Below are 15,242 nucleotides of genomic sequence, written 5' to 3'. Positions count from 1 at the left end.
GCTGTGAGCTGCGCTGATATATTGGCTGTGGGGGTAAATCTGAGGAAGGGGGACAAAAGGGCTCATCTCCAGGCTGGAGAGATGTGGCACCAAGGGGTCCCCCTGGCATGGGACCCCACTGAGCTGCTTGGTATCCATCCTGGGATGTGGCCCTGGGAGGGCAGCTAGGATGGGGCAATAGCTGGGGCTGGCCATGGGGACAGTCCATGGGTGATGCCAGGGGGACATGGTGTGAGGACACACCTCTTCTCCAGAGTTAATATTGTTCCGGTATAAGAACCTTATTAACATCAGCAAATATGAGCCACAAATACTCATTAATTCCCTGTGTCACCGATGGCCTTGGGAGCCAGTGCACTCCCCTGGCCAGCCGGGCACCCTTCACCAGCCTTGTCCCCAGTGAGGGCAGTTGAGTGCTGGGTGTCCCTTGGTGGAGAACAGTGGGCAACCCCCAGCCTGGGACGTTTCCCCTGGGCACAGCTGTTTTCCCCTGGGAGGTCTCCTTTCAGGGGTGCCCCGTGTCAGGGTGATGGCTGATTCCCTGGCATCTCAGTGCCTGCAGGCAGGAGAGGGACACCCTGGGGCTGGTGAGGGTGGGTGCCACTTTAGCACCCCGAAACCCCCCTAAATACAGGCAGGGAGCAGGCAGGGGACAGCGTGCTGCCCCCGGGGCCCCCGTAAAGGCCTGATTTATTGCCATCTCCTGAAGGATGCCATTAAGGGAGCGGCCGGAGCTGGGAACGCAGCTGCTGGAGCAGATCAGCCCCTGATTAATGTTGGGCAACTTGTTATATTGTCAGATAATTATCCCCAAACTGTATGACTTTTCTACTAAGTGGCAGAGCTTAATTGCATTTTTAATTACACTGCCATCACTGCACCCCTCCACGCGGGAGGCAGGGATGCCAAGACCCCAGCAGGAGATGGGTAGGGGGCCTGGGACATGCAGAGGGCATGATGGGGGCATCCCACCCTGGTAGAGCCACCCCGGTGTGGGGCACCCAGGTGCAGCATCCCCAAGCTGTGGGTGCTGTGGGCAGCAAAGTTTTGGGGTGACCCTTGTCGGTGCTCCCTGAGTGGGCAGGCACAGCGGGTGCAGGAAAAGGGGGGTGAGGCAGGGTGCTCCCCCTGATCGCTGTGGGTTTTGAGGGCTCATCATCCCCTGTGTCCCCCCTCGGCCCCATTCAGCTGGGGCAGCCCGCGGTCTGGCTTCCCCTCGGAGGCAGGGCTGGGGTCAGGGGTCAATGCATTTAAAATTCCTCCTCACTCTTAAACACCAGAGAGCAGCCGGGGGGGTAGCGGCTGTGTGGGGAGCACCCGCCGGCACCCCGGGCAGGCAGCACACATGTGCGTCTGTGTCCCTGTGTGTGCGTCCATGTGCATTCATGTGTGTGCACTTACCGGGTGCGTGTATGTGAACGAGGGACTGCACGTGTGAGTGTGCAGCATTCACATAAGTGTGCATGCCTAGGGATTCGTGTGTGTGCACTTGCAGGGGCTGCTTGTGTGCAAGTGCACGAGTGTCTGCTGATGTGTATGTCTGCATGCATTTGTGCACATGTATGCGTATGTGCACGTGTGAGCCTCTGTGTGTGCGTCTGAGCACAGGGAGGAGTGCGTGTGTTTGTGCGGGAGGGAATGTCTGTGCTGAGTGGAGAGGGGTGTGTGTGAGCGTCTGCATGTGCAAAAGTGCGTGCATGGCTTCACACCTCGGTGGGGTGCAGGGATGTCCCTGTGCACCCACCCAGCCAGTCCTGGCATCTGGGGTGGCTGCGGTGGGTCCTGGCTCTGCCCTCCCACCCCGTCCATTCTGGACCTCCAAGGGAGCATCCTCCAGATGACTCCTGCATACGAGGGTGGCAGTGGGGACAGGACCCTCCAGGGCTTCAGGTGCAGAACGCACCTGTGGGTCACAGCAGCCCCTCTCCCTCAGCCTCCCACCCCAGGACAGTGATGCTCCTGGCGCTGTGAGAGGGGCACAGCCCAGGGCTCTGCTGGAGCACCAGACCCCCATGGGGCTCAGCTCTCTGCCTCCAGGATCGTGGGGCAGCCCGGGCTGCTCCTGCTGGAGTCGGGGTGCTGCACCAGGCAGCCCCCATGCCCCAGCCCTCCCCACCGACCGGACACTGGGCAGCGCCAGGGGAAATTCAGGCGTTATTGGGCGGCTGGCTGCAGCCCCTGCCTCGGCCACGGCCCCTGGCCTGAAAGTTCCTGGCGTGGCCAGCACAGCATTACCCTGGGCTTTCCCTTCTCCACCAAGGAGCCGGGCAAGCTGGCCGGAGGTGCAGCTTCCCCCTGACCAGGGGCAGGGAAATAGGCTGGATCAGGGACCCCAGGTCTGCACTGTGCCAGTGAAGTGGAAGAAACAAGGGTTTTGGTGGCAAAGGAGGCAGCCCCACGCCCTGCCTTGGTGTTCATGGGGTGCATGAACCATGGGAAGTATCAGGGTGAGCATCAGGGCTCAGGGGGGAATAAGGCCCCTGAAACACATCCTGAATCCCCCCAACAGCCCCCTCGCCAGGCCCTCTTATCTTTGTGGCAGCCGGATGGGTTCTCACCAGACAGAGGCTGAAATTTCAAGGAAAAAATGTAAATAAAGGTCCCTGTCCCGCCTGTCCCCCTTATCTCAGGAATCCGGAGCGCGCCAGCCCCTTCTCTGAGCTGTTTCATCCTAGCCATCGCTGCTGGCTGTGGACCAAACCAGTGATGAGGGGGATGGAGGGAGGCTGCACCTCAGACCCCGCTGGGGACGCTGAGATTGGGGGAACTATGGCATGTTATGGGGGCCAGCTCCCTGCCCCAGCGTGATGCATGTCATTAGTATGGGCGGGGGAGCTCGGTGACCTCGATTTCACCATGTACTACCCAGCCACAGGGACAGCAGAACATGGACCCTTTTGGGTCCCCATCACCCACTTGGTGTCCCTGAGCAGTGGGATGGGGGCTCAGCCACTTCCCCTCCCTGCTCTGAGATCAGCTGCTAATGATGTCTCCCAACCTGCTTGCAAAGAGCTTAAATTATTCAGCTCCTCATCAAGGCAATTAAATTAACTCGTCATTGTGGGCCATGAATATTTCAGGGGGGCAGGGGCCCGGGGGCTGTGGGGGTGCAGCAGGGCTGGGGCTGAGCCCTGTCCCAGGGGGTGCAGTGAGCATGTCTGTTCTCAGGCTGGAGGGGGCAGAAGGGGTTGGGGGTCTCTGGGCAGGGGTTTTGCAGACGGGTGTCCTGTGCCCAGCCCTGCTGTCACCCTGTCTGTCCAGGTTACTTCCACCGGCTGCTGACAGAGACCAGGTGCCAGGCAGACCTTGCGCAGCCCCCTCCCAGCTGTGCTCCCTGAGCACCCTCTGCACCCTGCACCACCCTCCTTTTTATTTTGTGTGAGGACCTGGGGGCTGGTGGCACTGCAAGGAGCTGTGTCCACCCCAGGGACCCCACATCCCCCCTGCCCTCCCCTTGCCCTGGGCTGCGCCAGCCCCTGCCCACCGCCCTCCCGGGGGCCTGCAGGGTGTCTGTCAGGATTTCTCTTTCCTTTCTTCCTCGTGCTGAACAATTAATAATTTATCCCATAATAAAAGAGGAAACGGTTAATGAGATGAAAACAAGCCAGAAACATCTGCTGGGGCTGCTTTCATCGCCTCCCCAGGCTGACTGCGCAGGAAGCGGTGGTGGGAGGGGACCGGGGGTGCTGGGGGGGCACAGCAGCAGGAGGCTGTCCCTCACACCCAGCTTTCCTCACTACGGCCCCCTCCTTCTCGGGGACCCGCTGGCCACTGTAGCCCAGCACCCTTTCCCCATTGCACCACCAAAGCCTCTCTGAGACCTGCCAGGCTCATGAATGGTGGTGATGGTCCTAATGTGGGGAGGTCACCCTGAAACTAGCAGCAAAGCCTGTTGGCCTGGTGCTGCCCAGTATCCCTCGAGATGTGTTTGGCTGCTGGAAGGGGACAGGGCTGTCCCCTCTGTCCTTTCCATGCCCAGCCCCCATACCCAGCTGTTTCTCATTACTGGCGATCTGATCTTCAGCAAGCGGGGTTGCCCCAGGGGTCCAATGCTATCGAGGTGGCAACATGACCCCAAACTCTCCTGAGGTGCTGAGAGGGGGGACACAGGGACCAGGCATGGCACCCTGACAGCAAAGGGGGCTGCAGGATTGTCCTTCTGGCTTGGTGCTTTGCTGAGATTTATGGGTTTATTTCCGTGGTGGCTTTGCAGCCCCTGTGGCATGCAAGCTGAGGTGTGAGGGGATGTGGGTGGGATGCAGGTGGAGATGTAGGGTGCTGGGAATGGGGAGGGCAGGGAGAGGGGGCACAGGGAGTGGGAAAGGGATGGGCAGTGAAAGGGAAGGGGAAGGCAGCAACACCCGGAGGCTACTGACGTGTGGCCAAGACCCAGGCTGGAGGGAAGAACCTGCCCAGCCCAGCCCCGCCACTGGCTTGGCCACAAGAAGGGACCAGAGGGACCCCAACAAGGCACCCTGGGCTGGCAGGCGGGGGACAGGCTGGGGTGCTGCAGGGGCGAGGGTGACAAGGGGGTTTGGGCAGAGGGGAGCAGGGTCTGGGCAGGATGCTGCCGCCCACCTCTGCTTCCAATTTAGCTGATCCTTGCCCCAATCCCTGCAGCTCCCTAATCTGTTTGTCTTCCAAAGCCGTTAAATTAATTTGGAGCCCGGCAAAATCTCCCAGCTCTAATCTCAGCCCGCCCTGTGGCTCGGATGGGTTCAGCTCCGCGGGTTTGGCTGGGACACGGCAGGCAGCTGCTGGACACTGCCAGTCCCGCATGGAACCCTCTGCCACCTCAGAGGAGCGAGGACCTGCTCCTGCAGGCTTCCAGCCCTGTCTCCAGCAGCCCCCAGGATCCTTCACAGGGGCGGGTGCCGCTAAGGGCCATCATGGGGACAGGAGGGTGTGATGACAGACAGGGAGATGGCCTGTCCTTCCGCCAGCCCGGCTGGGCACCCAGTCCTGCTCCTGAGAGGTGTCGCAGAAAAACCAATGTCAGCATCAGCCCAGAAGAATTTGGCTGCCCTGGCCCATCCCAGCTAGGGACAGGGGCCTCTGCCATGCACCGCCACAGCCTTGCGCAGGGCAGCTGGGGGGGCTACAAGCCCCATTCCTTGCTGTACCCCTTCCCAGGGCTGGGAGCAGCCCCAGGGCACAGCCGCAGCCTCTGGTCCCTGCAGGCACGTGCCTCTCATTTCCCCAAGTGCAGAGAACAGGCAGCTCACGACACTGGTGTCACCGCATGTGCCAGGCAGGAGCAGCCATCAAGATTATTTCCCCAGGAGCTCATTTTTTCCTCCAGGGCACCAGCATTTGGGGGAAGAAGCTAATTCCCTCTCAGGGACCCTGGGTTTCCTGGCATGGCTGTGGGTCCCCCATCCCTTGGTCCCCTCTGTCCCTCACCCCACAGGATGTGGCTGGTTGTCCCTGGGGAGGCAAGTGGCAGGCGGTGACAGGGAAGCTGTTGAGACATGGTGACACTCTCCCAGTCGCCCCCGTGCTGGGGACCCTGGCATCCTGCTCCCCTTCCCCCGCCACACCACCCTCCATCATCTCCTCGTTCCCAGCCCGGGTAATTGGTGGCCCGGTGACAGACGGGCTCATTAACAGCTTAATTTCGTCTTCATCTCTTCCTGTCCAACCCCCAGCCCAGGTGGGGACCAACTCAGCAGGGCTCAGGGATGGACACCCCGAGGCCACCATGCCCCATTGCTGCACCCCATGGGGGCACCCATGGAACCGTCCGGACAGCACATGTGCACACACCAGCAGGCAGCCCTACCCTGGCAACCCCACGTGGCCTCAGTTCCCCAAAACTGGGGTGCATGGGGGGACCCTCCATCCTTGGGCATGGGGATGATGCCACCCTGCCCCTCACCCCCCTGCCTGCAGTGATGCCACCTGGGCAGGTGCCCACAGGTGCCAGCAGGTGCGCACCCTCCCAGCCTCACCCTGCCCATGTTTGCTCCCATAACGGTGGCGGTGTTTCGGCTCCTTTGTGCCGGCAGATAACAGGGGCTGCCGCCGCCTCTGAAGCACCGGCAGCCCGGGCATCGCTGCCGCCTCACAGCCCGAACCGGGCAGCGGGCAGGGGTGCAGGCAGGGTGTGAGCAAGGGGTGCAGGCAGGGTGTGAGCAAGGGGTGCAGGCGGGGAGGCAGGCCCAGGCGTGGTGCAAGTGAGGGGTATGGGTTGGAATGCAGGCAGGATGCGTGGTGGTGGTACAGGCAGGCTGGCAAGCACAGGGTGCAGGCAGGGGTGCAGGTAGGATTCCCATCCCCACTGCTCCTGTGATTTGCAATGGAAGAGCCCATCCCCAGCACGCCCTTGCCTGGGCAGTACCCCAAATCACATCCCCAGTCCCCCTCCTCTGCAAAGGCAGCCGGAGGCAGCCCACAAACGGCTGCTGCCGGTCCCCCAAAGGCCGCGCCGCCGGATGGAGGCCTGGCCGCCATTCAAAGGCGCGCTTGTGTTGTATAATTTATCGGCAGGAGATAACAGCCAAGCGGCTAACGAGGCGGGAGGGCTGCACCCCCACTCTGGGGAGCCAGGAACCATGGGAACAGGGGCTGCCAGGATCTGCCACACCGGGGCCACGGGCACCTCCCCGGCCATGGCACAACCAGGGAATGCCCCAGTTCGTCCCATTTTGCACCGGGATGTTTTGGGGGTGCCCCAAGGCAGGGGCAGAGATGGTGCCAACCTTCCCCAGCCATCTCAATGCACAGAGACCCTGAGGGCTGTGACACAACCTGGGTTCAGGTTTTGGGGGGCTCTTCACCCCCAGGGACTCATGCTTGAGTGCCCCCCCAGCCCAGCATGGATGGGAGCAGTGGGCACAGGAGCTCTGGGGCAGTGAAAGGCTGGCGCCGAATCTGGTGAGGGTTTGTTTAATTCCAGATAACGAGGCGACGCCAGGCACCTGGCTGGCAAACGGTTGCTCCCCAGGCAATGGAACCTGCCGGCACGCACTGCGGCACCGTCTGCTTGCCCTCCAGCAGCACAGGGCTGGCACCAGCTGGGCACATGGGTCCCTCTGGCCACCCACACTCCTGTGGCATGGAACGGCACATCATGGTATGGATGGCAGAGCATGGCACGGGGTCAGCGAGGCAGCAGGCACATGGGCAGAGCCAGGGCAGATGGGGATGCAGTGCATGGAAAAGCAGGGTGCTCCATCCTTTGTCAATACTGGAAGGATTTACACTAGGGCCAGCTCCTGCCAGCCAAATCCGCCCGCCCAGGCTGCCTTGGAGTGAGGCCAAGGAGGGGGCTTGGCATTGTGGCCGTGCCACACAGCCAGCCCCCAAGGGACCTGGGGCCATGCCAGGCTCCTGCTGCCACCCCGTCCCTGTGGCATCTGGGGGCACTTGGAAACCTGCCCCCCTGTCCTCCACCAGCTGGCCCCACAGGTGGCTGTGTGCCCGTGACCCCCACTTGGGGACATGCCCGCCTGTGCTCAGGGTCGGGGCCCAGATGTGCCCCGGTCCCGCAAGGGCAGGGAGACAGACGGTGGGGACGGCTGTCATGGACCTCGGGCAGCAGCATCTCTGGGGGGTGGCCTTGCCAGCTGGTGAGCACGGCCCTGCCTGCCTGCTGGGCTGCACCAAGCGTGCCAGGTCTCAGCAGGGACAGCCAGGTGGAATAAACCCAGGGTGAGCCCTTTGTGTCACCTCGCAGTGAACCTGAGGGTGCCCGAGCGGGGGGCACAGCTGTACCAGGGCCCCCAGCCTGAATCACACTGGGCTCCTGGCGGGTACCCCTGAGCGCAGTCGGGGCTGGCACATGGGCCCCTCTCCAAAATACAGCCCTTGGCTCTGAGCTGCCCTGCCCTGGCAGGCTGGCCCCCACCTGATGGGTCACATCCCTCCTTGATGGCACCCTGGGGGTCCTGAAATGGGCAACTGGTCAGACTGGTGAGCCTGGCTGGGGTTTGGGGATCTCCTCCAGCACACTCCGAGGGTGCTCGGCCATGCTCGGTGTGTTGCTGCCACCCCCTGGCAATGTGCACAGTCTCGGTTGCCTCCCAGAGTCCCCCACGCATGGGTGGCCAGGCCTACCACGACCCAGCCTCACACCACCCCACAGCAGGTAGGGGCACCCTGGGGTGCAGGATGACAGGGAGAGCACAGGAACCTCGTGGGGGTGTCCACACCCCACATCTTGCACCATGTGGGGGGCCTGGGCATGACCCCCACAATCTGGCAGGGAGGTTTGTGTCCCCCTGCCAGCCTGGGTGGGCAGAGCAGGGAGGGACTGCAGGGCTGAGAGGGGGTCACCCACCCAGACAATGGTTAGAAGGAGACGAGGTTGTGTCCCAGCGCATTAAGGCTGTCCCTGCTGAGTGCCACCACTGCAGGGTGACCTCACCGTGAACTGCCCGTGCAGCCACCCCCATGGGCCATCAGCATCCCCTGTGACACCAGCGTCCCCTCTGCATGTCAGCATGCTGCTCATCCCACTGGCTGAGCCGTTGGGATGCACTGGCACCGTGTCACAGAGGGGACACACCGTGGAGAGGTCACACACGGGTGAGTCTGGGTACCACAGACATCTTGTGATGGACATCCCAGCACAGATGCTGGGGGCACCTTGGCTCCAGGTCTCATCCCAAGCCACATCCCAGAGATGTCTGGCTCATGGGCTATGTCCCCACACAGCCACCTCGCTGCAGGCACCAGGGCTATGCACGGGGTCCTGAATCCCATAGATGACCCCACTCATGGCCTTGGAGTCCCCAGCGAGCTGCTGGCATGTGCTGCACCCACGGTGCTGTGCCACCCGCCTTCCCTGGTCCCCGTCACACCAGGGCACCTGCCCCCGCCACCCACCGCTGTGCCAGCCACTTAATGCCACATCTGGGTGGGGACCCCCTGCCCAAATGGGGGGCAGGGTCTCCACTGCTGCGTCTCGCCTGAGCCAGGGAAAAATCAGTTCAGGGAGGCTGGCGGTGGCATTTGGGGGCTGGGGGGGACGGGGCTGAACTGCTGACCCCGCACCAGCAGCTCCCTCCCAGACACCAGCCGTGCAGGCACCCTGCGGCGCCCAACGCGTGAGCAGCCCCTGGCCCTGCCGGACCCCCCCGCTCCCCTCACGGTTCATCGGCAGGCCACGGGTGACGGCTGTCAACCGCCCCACGTGGCTGGCGTGGGAGGGGGAAGGAGGCGGCGGGGACTGCAGCCCCCCGACCCCGTCGCCGGCTGAATCTGCACAGCTCATGCACGGGTGCCCAGGTGCGGCCGGGGGGCCGGGTCCCGTCCCTCTGTCCCATGCTCCGAGCGGGGGGAACGGGGCTGCGAGGCCTCGGTGGGGGAGCTCAGACCTCCCCACCGGGGGCGCCGGCAGAGGCGGCTCCGGGCCGGGCCTGCCCGTGGCCGTGGGTGCCGCCGTGGCGTGCGCGGCTCCGCGCGGTGCCATCCGCGGCCTCGCAGCTCCCCCTGCTGTCATCCGGCCGGGACAAGGCCAGAGCGCCCCTCGGCACAGGCATCCCCGGAGGGGTCCAAGCACATGAGGCCGCCCCGTAACCGGCTCTGCGGCACCCTCTGGGGCCAGCCCACGGCAGCGCGGCCACGGCAGGGACGGTGGCAGCCCCCACTGCAGGGTACCCCCACTGCAATGCATCCCTATTGCATACCACCCCCCCCTGCAATGCACTCCCACTGCAATGCACCCCCACCGCAATACTCCCCCGCTGCAATGGGGACATTGCATTGCCCCCCATTGCAATACAGCCCCCATTGTAATGCCCCTCTACTGCAGTGCGCCCCCACCTCACTGCAATGGCCCCCCATCTCACTGCCTCCCTTTACAATGGCCCCACCGCGATCGCCGCGCCCCCCAGCCGCAGTGCCCCCGCCAATCCCGGCTCCGGGGGTGCCCGCCCATTGACCCCGCCGGGAACCCGCCGCCGTCGGGATCCTCGGCACTGCACAGAGCGGCGCCGCGGTGGGAAACGGGACCGGCGGGCACTAGGGCCGCGCACACACCCACTCGTCGCAGTGCGCAAGCGCGCTGCCCATCCTGAGGCTATTTCCGCCCGCCGGCGGGTAGGGCACTCTGCCCGGAGTCGTGCGGCGGAAGTGAGGGCGCGTTCATCGTCGCGCGGGCCGCGGAGGCGCCGCCATGGCCGGGATCCTGTTCGAGGACATCTTCGACGTGAAGGACATCGACCCGGAGGGGAAGAAGTTCGACCGCGGTGAGTGGGGCCGCCGCTCCGCCCTGGGCCTGCGCCGCCGCCGGGCGGGGCTGCTCGACGCTGCCGTCCCGCGGGTCCTGTGCCTGCTTTTCCTGACTCTGCTGCTCTCCCCAGTGTCCCGCCTGCACTGTGAGAGCGAGTCCTTCAAGATGGACCTCATCCTGGATGTGAACATCCAGATCTACCCCGTGGACCTCGGTAAGACATGGGTCTGCTAGGCCAAAATGGGCCGGGATGGGGCGAGGTTGGAGAGGCACGTGCTGGTGCTCAAAGGAGACCAGATTTGCTGCAAACAAGCAACGTGCTTTCTCAGACTTTCTTGAGGCCCCTCTGCTGTCCCCAGGTCACAGGGGGTGTGTGGTGCTGCATGTTCTTGCTGTTCTGGGTGTGAGCTGGGTTCTGTTTTGCCTTACTGTGAGATTTGTTTGGGGTCATCTCTGGGCCATTCCCCAGAGTTGCTGGCTGGTGAAACTGCCTCAGCTAATAGCAAATGAGCCTTAAGGAGACGTTTTGAACTGAGTTTCTGTGGCTAAATATACTAAATGGGTGGAAAATAGAGTCGTATCACAAACAAAGTGCAGAAGGACTGGAACTAGTGTTACAGTGGCTCAGGTACCTGCCCAGGGCCCTCTGGGACTCTCCCCGTGAATCTCTTGCTATGTTCTATGGTGGTGTGGCGGATCTCGTCTCCTCTATGGTGGTGACCAATGCATATGGGAAGCAGGGAGACAGAGGATCCAGTGTGATCTTTTCCTTGTTCCTCACAATTCTGTTAGAGGACTGAAGGCAAGGATGGGGCTTTGTGCTAAACCCACCAGGGTGGCTCCTTGCCACCACCCCACGATCTGCTGTGGCTCCTGCTGCTCTGTGTGTGCCCCTCACCTTCTCACCCGTCCTCTGACCTCTACTCAGGGGACAAATTCCGCCTGGTCATTGCCAGCACCTTGTACGAAGACGGCACCCTGGATGATGGCGAGTATAACCCCACGGATGACCGGCCCTCCAGGTACGGGGCTCCAGCCCGGGGCCACCGTGGGGGTGGAGGAGGGAAAGGGTCAAGTGCTGAGGGGCACACTCTGATTTGACCCTTCTCTGAGCTCCCACCGTCCCATTGCAGGGCAGACCAGTTCGAGTACGTGATGTACGGGAAGGTGTACAGGATCGAAGGGGATGAGACCTCCACGGAGGCAGCCACGCGCCTGTGAGTGCCTGTTGGCAGGAGGGGGACACGGTGCCCTGGGGTGGTGTGGGGGAGGCACCAGCGTCCCAGCCTGGGTCTCCCATGGAATTCCCCCCTCTCACTGCTCCTCTCCTCCCACCCCAGCTCTGCCTATGTGTCCTATGGGGGGCTGCTCATGCGGCTGCAGGGAGATGCGAACAACCTGCATGGATTTGAAGTGGACTCTCGAGTTTACCTGCTGATGAAGAAGCTGGCCTTCTAGGCGACCTCCTGCCTCCGTGGGCTGCCCCAGAGATGTTCTGCTGGCGAGCAGACAGGAGCCCTCTGACCCCAAATCCTGCCCCAGCACCTGTGCTGCCTGGCCCCTTTGGAGCTGGCGGAGGAAGGGATGCTCCCCATCATCATCCCATCCTGGCCTCTTCTCGCTCCTGCTGGGATCCACAGCTCCCTCCTGCATGGAGAGAGGTACCTGATGGCCAAGTGGACACTGCTGAGCGCTTTGCACTCCTGCCTTCTGGGTGTCTCTTCCCACCTCTGCCTTCCTGTGCTTCGAAGTAGGCTCAGCCCTGGCGCTGGACTGGGACAGCTGCCTGTCTGCCTCGGGACTGGGGACTGCTTCCCAAGGAGCTACCTGGGGCAAGCCAGGCTTGTTTTTATTAAAATAGGATGTATTTTCTAGATCTGGCTCTGCTGGCTGAGAGGTGAGGCTGGCAGGGAGTGGGCACACCTGTGTGGGAGCAAAAGGGGGACCCACACCACTTTCCCAAAGGACTGGCAGTCCAAACCTGCCCCAGGCTCTTCTCTGCCAACCCACCGAGCGCAGTGCAGACGCAAGGGGTGGTAGCTCACATCCCAAGTGGGGTCCGGTGGCAGAACTTGGTGGCCCTGCAGGGCTGGCAGCCACCGCTGGAGGGAGCTGGATACTGGGGAGAGACACAGAGCCAGTTCCTGAGGGGCTGCCTCTTGCTGAGGCACCTGGGGCCGTACAGTCCGAGGGACAGAAAGGAGAACATGAACAACCTTTTAGAAAAATATCTCTTTAATTGTAAAGCATTCACAGTAGAGGTGCCTGCCTGGGTGTGAGCAGGGCCTGTACCCACTGGCACACAGGTGTGCTGCTGTCTGCCTCTGTGGGCCATGTGGTTGATGAAGGTTTGAGGAGCAGGAACCAATCCTTTCCCCATGGACTCCTTCCTAAATGCCCAGAGTACAGCTCGGTGTCCAGCAGGATTGCTCTGACCTGGGATCAGGGTTGTGAGCCCTGTGTGCAGCCTTGCTGAGGGTCTCTGACACCCTCCTGCCCTTGCTGGCACAAGTCCTTGGCCAGATTGTGGAAGAAGAAGCGCAGTTTGCCCTGCACCAGCTGCCGGTAGGTGAGGAAGATGCTGGTGACGTGGGTCTGCTCCATGGAGCGTGGGGAGCAGCTTGGCTCCCAGGGTCCTGCCTAGGGGTGAGAGTGGGACAAGAGGGGGTGACAAATGCTGTCGTAGCCAGTCCATTGGAGCTGGCACCTGTGCCAGGGTGGCCTGGCTCATGTGGGGAGGTCTCACCTCCCAGCTGAAGGTCTGCAGGAGCAGGAGGAAGGAGTTGGCATGTTGGTGAAGCTGTCCCAGCTGCCTGGCCCCACACTCCTGGGTCACCTGGCCCTGGGCCCCTGCCACGGCCCCCACCAGCAGTGCCAGGTCACACAGGATCTCCCGCCGCTTGGTCTCGTTCTGGGGGAACAGGCAGTGAGCAGGGTAGCCCCTGGCTCAACTCATTCCTCTGCCCACCCTGGATGGGGTTCTTCCACCCTCCCTGTGCCACCATGTGTACACACAGGTGTCGTTTGGCATTTCTGGTGCCTGTGCCAACCCGAGGGTTCTCCAGCCCAATGGGCGTCCCAGTGCTAGCACTGTCCTCCCAGCACCTCTCACCGATTTGAATTTCCACTGCTGGAGGCTGAAGTCCACCAAGGGCAGCACCACGGGGCAGCTGAGTGTGGGCAGCACCTGGCACTGACTCTGCTGGGGAAGAGATGCTCAGATGAGATACCAGGAGCTGCTCCCAGCCTTGTGTTTTGGGGGGGAGTGCATCCTCACCGCTCTCTTCTCCATGTCCTTGGCCTCCCCGATGTACTTCTGGATGAGCCTGTTGTCGCAGACCAGCCGCGTTGGGCTGGCACGGCCATCTTCCATGTGCAGGAGGAAGGATGTGAGGAGGAGCAGCCCTGGGGAGACAGGGTTACCTTGGGCACCCCTCTCTGGGCAGCTTCAGCCCAGGGCTGTGACAACCCCTCACCCCAGCTCGATGGTGGCCCTGTGGTGGAGGTGCAGGGGGAGGTTTAGGGGGGGCCAAGAAGGGCCTGGTGCTGCCCTCGGGTCGGTCAGTGTGGGGACCTGGTTCCTCCTGGGGAGACACAGGGCTTCCCTGCTGGTGTGTGCCAAGGGGATGCACATCTGTGTCGGTGCAAGGTTTTTTGGCTCTGCTGCAGGCGGGGAGCAGAGCCGGGGACAGCCCTCCCCGTCAGCGCCAGGAACAGCGCTGGGTGTCACGTGCACTTTGGGGAATCCTGCCTGCAGCATCCCGCAGCGGATGTCAGCTCCTCACCGCGGCTCCGGCCAAGGGCTCGCCTGCTGGCACTGCCTTCCCCAGCGCTGCCAGCACACTGCTGACCCGGGCACCTCGTAGCTGCTGTGCCTGATGCCTACCCCTCCTGGCAGCAGGCATCTCTTCTCTAAAGGCCCTATGTGCTTCCACCTGCCTCGCTGCCCACCTTGGCACTACACCTGTCCCCAAAAGCCCTTGGCGCAACCGGTTTCCCTATGATAGGCATGGAGAGATGCTCAAGCGCCACTAGTGGCCAGGTCAAACCAAATTAGAACCACCCTTAGTGTTTGCTGCCCACCTGTGGGGCTCATTTTTGGGGTGCCCAGGCTGGGGATGCTCTGGCTGTGCAGGCACAGCATTTGCTGCCAACACAGTGCCTTGTCCTGCTCGCTCCCGTCCCCCCTTTTAGCCACACACTCACTGTTCAGCTCCATGCTCAGCTGGGGGCTTCGGCCCTGCATCTTCCACCCCGGGGCCAGCGGCTGCTCCCCAGCCCCCTTTTCCCTTCCATGGGGGGTGGCGGTGGTGCGGGCTCCCCGCCAGCCGCCCAGCCGGGACGGAGGGCCAGGAGTGCCCCTGGGGCGGCACGGCGCAGCTCTCCGGCTCCGGCCCGGCCGCCCAGCGAGGCCGCGCGATTTCCTGTTGTGTCGCCACTGACCTTCGAGCAAAATCGCAGCGGGGGCCCCGTGCCCGGGGGACGGCTTCCTGCCTCCGGCCGCTTCCTCCCTTGGCTCGGGGCGCGGGAAGGGCGTCCCTGGGCGCCTCACCTGCCCCTGGCCTGAGCACTTGGCTGTGGGGCCTCAGTAGTTAGCGCCTCAGCTGTGCCTGTCTGCGGAGTGAAGGTGGCCCTGGTACCTGCTGGAGAGATGGCATCAGTGACTCTGCGCTAGACAGCCCTGGGGCCACCAGCCCTGATGGGATCCTGCTCCTGGCTTCAGCAGCCAGGCACAAAGGCCACCACAAACCCTCACACAGAGGTGGGTTGCAACCCTAGTGACCTGCACTCAGAGGTGGACCCCAAACCCTGTTGATGCTCACACAGAGGTGGGCTTCAGCCCTGGTGACCTTCATCCAGAGGTAGACCCCATCCTTGGTCACCTTCACCCAGAAGTGCATCTCATATCCTTGACCTTCACCCAGAAATGGACCCAGAACTCTGGTGACCATCACCCAGAGCGCGACCCTATCCCTGATGAACCTCACTCAGAGGTAAGCCCCAACCCCAGTGATCCTTGCCCAGAGGTGGGATCCAACCCCTGTCTCTGCCACCCAGCAGTGAC

The 15,242-nt window shown here is 62.8% G+C and overlaps 2 protein-coding genes across 3 annotated transcripts; one reads left to right on the top strand and one right to left on the bottom strand.

Moving 5' to 3' along the window:
* The first annotated feature begins 10,055 nt into the window (after positions 1 to 10,055).
* POLR2H (RNA polymerase II, I and III subunit H) lies at positions 10,056 to 12,045 on the top strand. Of its 2 annotated transcripts, XM_080349780.1 has the most exons (5): positions 10,056 to 10,193; positions 10,308 to 10,391; positions 11,106 to 11,199; positions 11,311 to 11,394; positions 11,518 to 12,045. In XM_080349780.1, exons 1-5 carry the CDS (start codon positions 10,121 to 10,123, stop codon positions 11,633 to 11,635), a joined length of 453 nt encoding a protein of 150 aa, XP_080205906.1. In that variant the 5' UTR covers positions 10,056 to 10,120; the 3' UTR covers positions 11,636 to 12,045. The 2 variants fall into 2 exon arrangements, with proteins under 2 accessions (XP_080205906.1, XP_080205907.1); XM_080349781.1 differs by lacking the exons at positions 11,106 to 11,199; positions 11,311 to 11,394.
* A 574-nt stretch (positions 12,046 to 12,619) lies between these two features.
* THPO (thrombopoietin) lies at positions 12,620 to 14,396 on the bottom strand (the record flags this gene model as incomplete). Its single annotated transcript, XM_080349710.1, has 5 exons — positions 12,620 to 12,817; positions 12,924 to 13,088; positions 13,290 to 13,376; positions 13,455 to 13,582; positions 14,384 to 14,396. 5 exons carry the CDS (start codon positions 14,394 to 14,396, stop codon positions 12,620 to 12,622), a joined length of 591 nt encoding a protein of 196 aa, XP_080205836.1.
* Between the last annotated feature and the right edge of the window lie 846 nt (positions 14,397 to 15,242).

This window comes from Nesoenas mayeri (assembly GCF_963082525.1).
Source record: "Nesoenas mayeri genome assembly, chromosome: 9".
In the NCBI taxonomy this organism is placed as follows: domain Eukaryota; kingdom Metazoa; phylum Chordata; class Aves; order Columbiformes; family Columbidae; genus Nesoenas; species Nesoenas mayeri.
The sequence above is the reverse complement of the archived record's forward strand: the minus strand, read 5'-3'. Positions and strand labels throughout refer to the sequence as shown.